The 12,284-nt window shown below is 36.1% G+C and overlaps 1 protein-coding gene across 6 annotated transcripts in view; it reads right to left on the minus strand.

The window, feature by feature from the left end:
* Positions 1–12,284, minus strand: part of PHC3 (polyhomeotic homolog 3 (Drosophila)) — a 64,648-nt gene that overhangs the window by 26,432 nt on the left and 25,932 nt on the right. For 4 of the 6 annotated variants that reach the window (XR_001360657.1, XM_014533565.1, XM_014533563.1 and 1 more), the window contains 3 exons: positions 10,851–11,097; positions 3,389–4,260; positions 3,051–3,098 (listed from right to left, as the gene is read on the minus strand). Coding sequence is in view for 5 of the 6 variants with exons in the window: in XM_014533565.1 (XP_014389051.1) it covers positions 3,051–3,098; positions 3,389–4,260; positions 10,851–11,097 (1,167 nt within the window). In the remaining variant the exon portion in view is untranslated. The remainder of the gene's footprint in view (positions 1–3,050; positions 3,099–3,388; positions 4,261–10,850; positions 11,098–12,284) is intronic. The other 2 variants (XM_014533566.1, XM_014533564.1) reach the window with 1 other exon arrangement.

A 12,284-nucleotide genomic window follows, 5' to 3' on the forward strand; every position in this document is an offset into this window, starting at 1 on the left:
AGGGGAAGTTATCCAAAAAAAAGAAGTCCTGGGATGAAAGGAAAGAAAACAACAAAACCATCTAGTGAGGGGTACCTGTTGCAGTAGTGATTACCTTAATTTGGTGGAGTGGGGATGTTGATTCAGAAGTAATTAGACAAGTATCAATTTATCTACCAGTTCAATTTTATCTGTGTAGCATTCCTTTCTTAGCTATTACTTTTCCTCCAAAGGTCATTATCTTTTTTTTAAATGCTAAACTCTCTTTAATATTAATGCTATCACAAGTTTTTCAAACACCTACTACAATACCTTTTAAGAAATCAAAGTTTGATAATGCATAGAACTCTGATTTTTAAAAAGTGAGAGTTGTAAAGGATAAAAAGAGGCATACCACAAATAGCATTTTCTGAAATAATCCATCAAAGAATACTATAAAATACTTTTTCATTCCTTATAGGTCAGCCTAAATATGTATTCTTCCAAATTGCCCATGTAAAGGCAAAATAAGTTAATGAATAAGAGAAGTAGATAAAAACACATCTGTCAGACATCTGGCACCATCAGCATAAAAAAATACATAAAGGCAACAACTAAAATATTGAATAAAGCAAAGAAGTAGAGGTTTTGCTGATAAGATCATTAGGAAACTTCACATCATAATTTCTGTTTAGCTCATAACTATTCTAAAACTAGCAATGCCTGCCAAACTTACCTCAATAAAGTGCATTAGTGCCATCTGTCTCCCTTTCCTAACGAAACTATGGACTATTGATTAGCTCTAAATTGTCTATTCTCACCACATGAAAAAACTTTACAAATATATCTCTTTTAAAAAAATACTGACTTGACTGGCCAGCGTAGCTCAGAGGTTGAGCGTCGACCTATGAACCAGGAGGTCAGGGTTTGATTCCCGGTCAGGGCAAATGCCTGGGTTGCGGGCTCAATTCCATGTGTGGGGCATGCAGGAGGCAGCCAGCCGGTCAATAATTCTCTCTCATCACTGATGTTTCTATCTCTCCCTCTCTCTTCCTCTCTGAAATCAATAAAAATATATTTTTAAAAAATTACTGACTTTACTTTGATAATTCACACTTTCAAATTTGAAATCTTTTAAGAAGTAAATATATCTCTGTACCTTTAAGTATTTGAAACAATCGGGAAATTATGAAGACAGGTGTAATTCGTGAAGAAATATTTGAGGAAAAAAAATATTTGATCAAAGATAATAAATGAAAGATACAGCAATTTAATAAATAGGCTATGGTACAGAAAAGTGTATGAAAGATAATATGGAAATATCGATAGTATGAGCATACCAGTGACAGCAGAGAAAGTTATCATTTTCACAGACACACACACCCTTCCAAAAATGAGATAACATAAATTTAAAACAAAGTTTTTAAAAAGAAATCAGGAAATAACAAATTAAGAACGTAAATATTTTTAGCTTTAAGTGTTATGTTTTTCATATTTCTATCCCAAATATATTCCTCCAAAGTTTACCCTAACAGAAACAATTAGAAAAGTGTAAAGCATATAAGGAAATTTTATTTTCTACTTGTTAAAAACAAATTCACTGAACTATAAAGTAAAAATATAAATTTAAATTAAATTTGATTTCTTTGAAGATACTACACACTTCGAAACCTGTGTACAATATCCATTGTAAACTCTCCAAAACTCCATTAAAAGAAAATATAGACATGATAATTGAATGGCAAGCTTATTTCTAGATGCCCATTGTTGTTTTTGTCAAGTTCTATCTATATATATGAAAGCCTAAGCAACCGAACAACCAAATGACTGGTCGACCAGTCACTATGACGTGCACTAACCACGAGGGGGCAGACGCTCAATGCAGGAGCTGCCCCCTGGTGGTCAGTGTGCTCCCACAGCGGAAGTGCCGCTCAGCTGACTGACGGGTGCCAGACACTGGGCTCATGGCTGGCAAGTGCAGCTGCAGCGGCACAAGCCTCTCCCACCTCCATGGCAGCACGCTACCAAGTGGCAGTGGTGGCAGGTGCAGCAGGGGTGGGATGAGCAGGTGCAGTGCCCGGCCCCACTACTACATCCCTTGGGGGGGTGTCAGACTGCTGGTTTCGGTCCGATCCCCGCCTGCAGGGATGGGACCGAAACCAGCAGTCCAACATCCCCTGAGGGGTCCCAGATTGCAAGAGGGAGCAGGCCAGGCTGAGGGACCCCACCAGTGCACGAATTTGTGCACCAGGCCTCTAGTTTTGAATAAAAGTGAACAGGAAATGGAATTCAATCTCTTTATGCCTAGTACGTCAGTCTTAATGATAATAAAGAATCTATAAATTAGCATCCTGAGGACCAAAATGTTTCCCATTAAGGAACAGACTTTGAAACTCCCTTCCTTTCTGAGCAAATGGTTATAGGTCTTTAAGTGATAAAGTCCCTTCAGTGAGGTCTTTATGTAAAGATATAAACCTCCTTTTGGGAATACTGTATTTTTCAGTTACAAATTAATTATGAATTTAATCATTCTGCCTAAAAATTTTAAGACCTTATTCAATTTTTACTGTAAATTATTTTATAAATATAAAAAATCCTTTAGAAAATTTTTAAAGAAAAACACTTTTCAAGACAATTTTCCTTTCTAGACAACATGTACCATTTTTAGAGGTTTAGTCTGATAAAATCACCAAATCTCAATTACTCAAAATTTTTACTCTTCCCAATGGATTTTTTTCATCCTCAGTATTCAATTCATCCACTGAGATTTTTTTAGGGTTTTAAATGAGAAATATTTTAATTATATATTTTCCCTTAGTAGAAATTTAAAAATCAGAAGTTTAATAATTCTGGTAGCCTACAGTTAATTTTTTTGTAAAGTTAAATTCTTTCCTAGAATAAATGTTTTTACAATTTTAATTACAATATATAATTTTACAAAAAAATTGTATCATACAAGCATACTCCACCTTGAAACAAAAGCATCTAAAGGCCCACGACTTCAGAATGCATACAACCAAAAAGGTTAGCTAGATAAGCCATACGTTTAAGCACATACAAGCCAACAGAAGGGATCTATGAAGGATAATCACCTTAAGAGAAAAAACTTTGTGCAGATGACACTGGTTCAAATGTATTCCCTTGGGGAAAAAAAATCAACTCTGTAAAGATAGCAGATGGATTTGTTTAAATAGTAATAAAATTAACAAGGGACTTTAATAACCATCACAAATTATCAAGCATGCAACCATACTACAACAAATTGCCTTTTTTTTTTTTTGCCCATACAGCAGCATGTTTGTCAGAAATTGACAGATGTAAATTTCAAGCTTTTAAAACTCAGGCATGTAGCTCTAGCAATAAATATAATGTAGGAGAAAATAGTTTTTACTTTTTCAGCAAGAAAGTCAAATAGCTTCCAAGGGCTTACCACTGGTGGATCAACAGGTGCTGGTGGTTGTACTTGTAGGTTTACCGCAACAGTCTGTGGAGGAGGAAGAGTCTGAAATGGCAACTGGACCAAAGCTTCTGCAGCTGGAAGCTCCTCTTCTGACACCAAAGCATTCTGTACCAAAACCTGGCCCTGGGACAGAATTTCAGGCTGCACTTGTAAAGATTGCATAGACTGTAAGGGTAGTGGTGGAATCTGAGCTGGAGGAGATGCTGACATCTGCGGAGGGGTTGCAATTGGGATTGGAGAGGACTGCAGGGTTGAATATTGCTGGTGTGATGCTGGAGACACAATCTGCTGACCTGGGGACACCAAGGCGGACTGCTGAACGGGGCCAATGTGTACAACAGGGGAAGCTGAAAGTGGAAGATGGGATGGAAGATTCAGCTGTGCTGTTGGCTGCACCTGATTAGCAGTGGACTGTTGCAAGTTTGGCCCGGGCTGGAGAGCTGATGACATAAGAGGGTGTGGCTGGATAAGTGCTTGTGGATGAATAATTATGGTAGGAGACTGACTTGGTGAATGAGGTGGTGGAGGAGACACCACTACTGACTGCTGTGCTGACTGTGACTGGCTAGGAGACATTGTTAAAGGAGGGGGATGACTCTGAATTGGTGAACAATGCTGTGACTGGGCATTACTGGGAGCTGGAGGAAGGCCATGGTTTTGGAGTGGTATACAGTGCTGGGATGGGGGTGGATCTTGAGTTGGATTTTGGAGTGTAATTGGCTGCATTTGCTGCTGTTGCTGCTGTAATATCAGCTGATGATGGGAAACCTTGGGAGGTGGTGAATGAAGAGGAATCTGTTGATGCTTTATTAGAGGATGCGGCTGAATTGGAGGATATGAAGCTGTGAGAGAGAAAAAAAATGACAATTAGTATTTATTTTAAAAATATCATTGAAATTTTAAATAAATTTAAAGGAGGAAAATTTTTACATCAGAAAGTTATTAAAAGTCTTCTAGACAAGAGTGTAATGACAAAATGTAATGTAATGACAAAAAACTTTTCCTTGGAAAACTATAGATTTCATAAAATAAACTGCACTGTGGTAAAACTGCCTAAAACAATTAATTTATAAATCTGAATCTATACATGATTTATTTTTATTAAATTGTGTAGGTCCCCAGAAAACGTGTTAACTTTTAACAACATTATCCACTTAAATTCCTTCTTTGGAGAGAAGTGGAGTATCACTGAATAAGTATAATATATATAAAGATAACCTCAAAATCATAAAAATGCAATTATTAAAAATCCATAAAATAAAAGTCTCATTCTTTCTAATCAGTGTCTAAACATTCTTCCAACTAATCACCAATGTAATCACTTATAAAGCTTCCCAAATAAGTTACCAGATTGAGCCAAGATGAAAGAGTTGGTATTATTTGACCAAGGAAGAGAAAAAGTTTTGCAGGAAAAGATAATTCAATTAAGCAAAACAGATGTGTAACTCCTAGAGCACAAATAATCACTGTAACAAAAAAATGAAATTCCAGGGGCCCTTCCAAATCTAGGAGAGCACTAGTTTTGCTTGTAGAGAAAATGAGGCAATAAAAAAATTCATACTGTCTAAATAAAGCATCTTGTTTTACTTCTTTGCCCCCCCCCCAAAAAAAAACCCAAGCAAACAAACAAACAAAAAAACCCTACAGTAATCTATAGTACCAGTTTTCTCCACAGAGGAGCCACTCACAACAGCGATAATATATAAAGAATTAACAAAGTTAAAATCCCCATCATTATGCCTCTTTTGCATACTGGTGTTTATGTTTACACAGAGAGGATGCTGGTGAAATCCTCTCTATCTAAGTAAGAATGGAAACTGGGTTCACTATATATAAATATATGATCATTATGTTTCACAGCAGAAACTAATATAATACTGTATGCTAACTGTAATTGAAAATAAGTGAAAAAAAAAAGAAACTGGGTTCACTAGAAGATAAACTGAAAAGGTGGCTTAATATTAATATCATGTAAAAATTAAAACAGGCCAGAAGCAACCCTTGCTGAATAGCTCTTGGTTGAAGTCAGATGAATTATCAGATGAAAAACAGGGGTTTACAACCAGGGCCTGGAGTTGTAGGAGGCCTTCCAGAGAGCCATATATACAGAGCCAGCTTGTTTGAAAACGATCCCAAACCTTTAATAGAAACATCTTTGTCGTCATTGTCAAAAACAAAATAACTATGGCCACCACTTATCTGGTCTGTCCTGTGTGCCAGGCACTGTGGAGTGGATCCTCTTTAAATCTTAGATTTTATCGTTACCATTTCACAATGAAGAGACCCAGCCCTGGGAGGTTAAGTGACCGCCCGAGGACCAAACGGATCCTAAATGGACCAGTTAGGAGTTAAGTGCAAGTCTCTCGGGCTCCCAAGTTAATGGCGAGGTTGGAATTTTTTTCCTTTTGCAGCAGCAACAAAGGGCACTAAAGAAGTTGCCCATCTCCTTGAGAAAAGTTCTGCAATGTCCTGTAACTCCTCCCAAGGCACTGGCGAGCTGATGGCTACTCTGAATGTACTTGAGCTGCAACTACTAACCTAACTGTTTTCGGCTGGCAAATTTAGTTGACTTAATGTAAGCCCTATTTCCCACAGGAGTGATGTTATAAAAAAAAAAAGAAAAAAAAAATTAAAACAGATCTAAAGACAGGGCGAAATTTTTGTCTTAATTTCAGAATGTGAAGCTAAAGATCTTGCATCTATTTTTATACTCAGCCACATTTGTGACAAAGGCCTTATAAAAATTTCTAACAACTTTTCTTTTTAAACATTTCTGCATTTGGTAGGTTTTTAAATTTTTCATGATTCTTTAAGGAAATCAACATTTGGTTAACATCTCAAAAAGATATTTAGAAGGTTCAACAAATGTCCATGAATTTTTTAAATGGAAATTAAATTTCATCTAACAAAATAATTTTCATCTAACTAGACTGGCATTTCAAACTAAGACTGAAAATTGTCAGCACTTTATAAATGTGTTGATAAAGACTCTATGAGTATTCAATAAAATTTTGGATATCTATAGAGTGCCTTTCTTCCAAGGGGCTCAAGGTACTTACACATTGCTCACTGTACTAAAAATAAGTGCCTATGAAGTAGATAGGTATTATTCCCCTTTTACAGATAATAAAATTAAGTGTTTGCAAGTATAACAGCAAAGGCCCATTTTAATTCAATTTTAAGTTATAATTAAAATTTAGCATATTCTTTAAGTATAATGGTTATTATGTTCACAGGAATAAAAATTCCTTCTGTGCTCTAGAAATATTTTTTTTATATTTTAGAGTTGATAATCCAACAGATTAATAGTCTATCCTTTCACCTAGGTTAAATTTTTCTTTGATCAGAAATCAAAGTGAATCTATTATACTGTCCATAAGTCCAACTGATAAGCACATCTATTACAGAATAATTATGAGGATATCTGAAATAATACTTCTGTGCAAGAAAAGCACCAGTGCTCTGGAAAATCATATAATGCTTTTTTTTTCCTGGTTTTAATAAACACTTTATTGTCAGGGTGGCATTATACTTGGAGAATTTGTGATTGGTATCATCTCTCACTTATGTAGTAGAACTCTAATTACTATAAATAATATATTACTGTAAATTACTAAATACATTATTTTATTCAATAGTTACAACCACACCCACCCATCCCAAATAGTTACAACAACACCATGAGGTAGGCAGGGTACTACACTAATCCAATATGTTACAGATGAAGAAACTCTGAGCATTAAGAAACTTGCCTGAAATCACCAAGAACCCATATTTCTAACTAAGTCTGGGTTCCTATTATGGACTGAATGTTTGTGTCCCACAAAATTCATGTGTTGAAGCCCTAAATCCTAATGTGACAATTTGGTGATGGGGCCACTAAGGAAGTAATTAAGGTTAAATGAGGTCAGAAAAGTGGGACCCTGACCTAAGACTATTAGTGCCCTTGTAAGAAGAGACCCCAGAGGGCTCACTATCCTCTCTACTAGCGCTCAGATAAAAGGCCATGTGAGAACGCAGCTAGAAGGCAGCCATCTGCAAGCCAGGAAGAGCTCTCACCAAAAACTAAACACTGCCAGATCTTGATCTTGGGCTTTCAAGCCTCCAGAACTGTTGTTTAAAACACCCAGCCTATGGTATGTTTTTTTATGGCAGCCTGAACAGACTAACACAGGCTTTTCATTACACACTGAATTAATGTCTGCAAAAAAAGGGTATATGGGGGGAGGGGGTGACAGGGGGATGGGTGGGGGGAGGTCAATGGGAGAAAAAGGAGACATATGTAATACTATAGGTAATATCTTAAACAAATAAACAAAGGGTATATGTTTTTCCAACTAGACTAATTTCATAAAAGCTTTAAAAACTGCTATAAAAAACTTGAGCTCTAATATAGTTAAGGTTAATTTCCAGACATTTGCCTTATTTTATATAATAAAAACAGAATTATTAACTATCAAGTGGGAACTCCCCCTTCAAGTATGAAGAAAACCAAATTTTAGCACCCTAAAAATACATACAAGGAAGCAATAACCTTGTCCATTATAATAATTATTAAACTACACTACACTGGAACACAGATTCTTTTAGTATTTGAAAGTTACCTGTAGGAACAAGCATTTTACTAATTGAGGAAAAGGACAAATTACCAATCCAAGAATCTCCCAAAATAAAGCTTAGCTTCAGACTAACTTCCCACCAGCAAGAGCAGAAAAACTAAAAGGCTGGAAAATACAGTTTTCATCAGAAGATATAAATTGCTTTGAATAACCACAGTGTAAGGCTTGAATAAATTTTAACAAATTTATAATTTGGTAGTTGCAAAAGTTTATATGAGTTAGGATGTTCCATTTGGTTTTGTTTCTAATCGACAACCCCGTAGAATACTAGGTTAATACACATAGCATCTGAATTTGGAATTGCAATTCTCCCGAGACCTTGATGGTTTTAGCTTACTGGTCTCCTCCACACCTACATAAAATATTGGCCATCAGAGGAAGACAACTACAAGGATATTATTGCACTACAGTGAAAGGGAGAAGAATAAGTGTCAACTTAGAAATAGGTACTGGGAGTTCAGGGAGACTGAAAATCTAAAAGTAGAGCTCCCTGCTGGAACTAACCCTGAAAAAGTTCCTAGCTTTCTCTGAAGGTAACAGTCTCTTTGGGAGAGAATTAACCTACCTTCCAGTATAATCTATCAAAACTATGGGAATCACTAGAAATTGTCCCAAGCAGTCATTCCAAGTACAGTGGGTCACTGCTGCTCCTCACTGACTTATCAACACTGGCCAGAGAGGCTGGTTTGAGGCTGAGAATCTCTGGACAATCCTATATAATAAAAGGCTAATATGCAAATCGACTGAACGATGGAACGACTGGTTGCTATGATGTGCACTAACCACCAGCTGCTTAATGCAGAAGCTGCCCCCTGGTGGTCAGTGCGCTCCCACAGGGGGAGCAATGCTCAGCCAGAAGCCGGGCTCACGGTTGGTGAGCACAACGGTGGCAGGAGCCTCTCCCGCCTCCGAGACAGTGCTAAGGACCCCTCGGGGGATGTCCGCCTGCTGGCTTAGCGAGCAGGCCGGGCTGAGGGACTCCCCCCCACCACCACCACCACCACACTCAGTGCACTAATGTCATGCACTGGGCCTCTAGTACAATATAAAAATCCTGTTATCAATCCATAAAGAGAGCAGAACCTGTCACACAGATGTTTATAAAAAAGAATTCACATCTAACTATCATCTGAATTCTATGAATAAACTTACTAATTTATACGTTATAACAAAGCCTGTACTTATCTAAAGATTTAGATTTAAGAATTCTAAGCAGTGATACCTAACTAATACAAATGGAAAAAACTGTGCTATAACGTCCATGATTAAACTGGGAAAAATATCAACTATTAATCCAACAAATATTTATTGTCCACTTATTGCAGAGAAATATATATAAGATAAAAGGATGAAAAGGTGAATCTGCAAAAAGGATTAAAAGAATCAATAAATGTAAAGTGCCTGACACACAAGTGCTCGATATTATCCTACCCTCAAAGAGCTTACCACCTAATAGCAAAGCTAAGATCAATACTTATATAAATAACTATAAAAGAAAAAGTGCCATTAAAAAGCATAAAAATGCTATACAAATTCAAAGTAATGAGAGATTTCTAACAAAAGAAATCAAATAATTCCAACAGTTTGAGATTAGGTGATTTAGAGAACATGGCACAGAGGAAACTTAAAAAAAGAAATAGATTTAGGAGGAGTAAATGCAGACTTCAGTAGTGTAAAATAAATCTTTAGAAAGTAATGCAGTTATAAAAGGATAGAAAGAAGTTGCTTCCTTGATGAGGTTGGATGAAAGGAAAATTTTTTTAAAAATAAAACATATGTGACCCAGTACATCTCTCCATCCCTCTCTCTCTCTCTCTCTCTCTCTCTCACACACACACACACACACACACACTTTCAATAAACAATAATTATAATTACACGGCTATAAAAACATATGCATATATATTAAGGTTAGAGAGACCTAAGTATGCTGGAGAAGCAAAGGAAAAATATCCAGCATGAGGGAGACAGAAGATGCAATAATAACTATGACGGGAGCCAGTAAAAATGATGCAATCAATGACACAAGCAAATACTGCTAACTTTAAAGAGGAAAGCAGATAATTCCTTATCTTATCAGAAGTGAAGAAAGTTCAACATTGACAAATTCTGAGATGAATAGAAGAGATGGTAAGAAAACTCACTCGAGATAGCCCCAACATTTTCAGCCTGAGAACCGTAAAGCAAGATTATCTGTAGATAGCAGGAATGCCCCAACATTTTCAGCCTGAGAACTGTAAAGCAAGATTATCTGTAGATAGCAGGAATGCACATGGGATTCAAAGTTTGATGAGAATGAAAATAACTTAGTCGACTCCCTGACATCTTCCTCTTAAAGATGAAATCCAAGATGGAAAAAAGCAATGTGGTAAAGAAAATAATTGTGCATAATCTTATTTTTGGAAAGTGATAAATTCCTCCCACTAATGACAATTTTAAACAAAAAAAAAATTTTAAAGGCTTTTAATTTTGTTCCACTAAAGCATATTAAATGAACTACACACAAATCTTGTTTTTTAAGCTAAAAGGTTTTATTGCTATAGTAGGAACTAGCACATACTGAAGATGTTAATCAAATGTCAACTGACCCCCCAAAATCCATTTTATTATTATAATTTGTTTTAGCTATTAGGCTCTTTTGATTTCTCTTTCTTCAAGCTACAATATTGAAATGTTTTTTTTTACTCATGAAATTCACATTTTAAAATGCTTTAAAATTATCATTCTTATTCAAGTAATAGACATCTTTTGTTTTTCTCTGCCTGCTAAGAAAATGAATAATGCAACTATTTTCAACAAAGGTGTTATCCCACCTGGTGCTATTAACTGGTGAATACTTGATGTCCGTGTGACAGCTGTGCTTCGTGATTCCAGACTTGGACTTTCTCCTTTTCTAACACTTTCTGGAGAAGGATCTCGTTGGCTGATTTTAGAACTGGTCACTGTTGTTTTGTTATGACAAATTGTCAATGACTGAGTTTGACTAGTGCTTTTTGGTGGACCATTCTGTGAGCTAGATAACACACCCAACTTCTGGCTGCGTAATGTTAAATTCTGAACCTAAAGAACCACATAACAAAAAATAGGGATGAAATAGATGGTATTAATTCATGTGGTAATCATTACATTATAGTAATAACGACAATACATTTATATTATGCTTTTCATAAAGCTCCAAGCACTTGAAACAATTGATTAATCCTGTAAGAAAGGGGAGTTATTATTCTAAGTAATCAAATCTTAAGTACTAAGTGAATTTTTAAAAAAGACACTAAGGGGAAGAATCATTAAGAACTCAATAAAAATGGAAAATATATATATATATGAACTTTGAACTATGAATAAATTACTCTGCAACATACTGCATTTTCAAATTATTACCAGCTTTGAGACAGCCAAAGAGAAGGAGAAAGTGGAAGGTCATTCCAAGTAAAGGGGAATACTTGAGCAAAGATGCAGCAGTGGGGGAGCCCAAGGTGTGTAGGGAAGAATGAGCAATTCCTACAACCTCAGACTGGCTGTACCATGCCAGGACTGTGAAACATTTTAAGGTTACAAGTACCTCATAAACTTACATAATTAGAGAGTGTGGATACAATACTGCTGTCTTAGTAAGTATAAGAAAAAAAAACAAAAAAGTTATCAGCTCTATAGAGATTATAAGGGAGCACTAATCTTGTACTAGTAAGAAAACGAATTCATCAAATCATCTACCCAACTATGGTAATTATAAAAATCATTTTCCTTTAACTCCTTTTTAAAGATGTTTGTTATATGTTGTTGCTGTTGTATGGAACACTCACTTGCCTTTGAGAACCAGATCTAATGAACTGAAAAGATTGTGTATGGCCTTGAAATGGTTTCTGTGACAGCTCCTATCTATACCCAGTGCTATTCTAAACATACTGCCAGTCTGGATGGTGGCAAGGATCATCCAATTACAGTCACGTGAAGTTTATAACATTTCTAAATAGCCAGGCAGAATATGCCTCTCCAATAGCTGCCCAAGTTTTTGCCTATCTGGAATGAATGAACCAAATACATTTATGCCAGCACTAGCCCCGGGAGGGAAACTAAAGTAAAAGAGATTCTGAAGTGACAAAGTAAATGATATATTGCGCTTCATAAATGTTCTTCAGTTTCATGTGTGTTCTGTCTCTACAACTATATTATTAACTGATGCTCAAAGGCTATACATTATCTTAGATCCAGGTGACAAATGCAGTGATCAGCCAATAGCAGGTGCT

The sequence above is a fragment of the Myotis brandtii genome, unplaced genomic scaffold, assembly GCF_000412655.1.
Source record: "Myotis brandtii unplaced genomic scaffold, ASM41265v1 scaffold99, whole genome shotgun sequence".
NCBI classification, from domain to species: domain Eukaryota; kingdom Metazoa; phylum Chordata; class Mammalia; order Chiroptera; family Vespertilionidae; genus Myotis; species Myotis brandtii.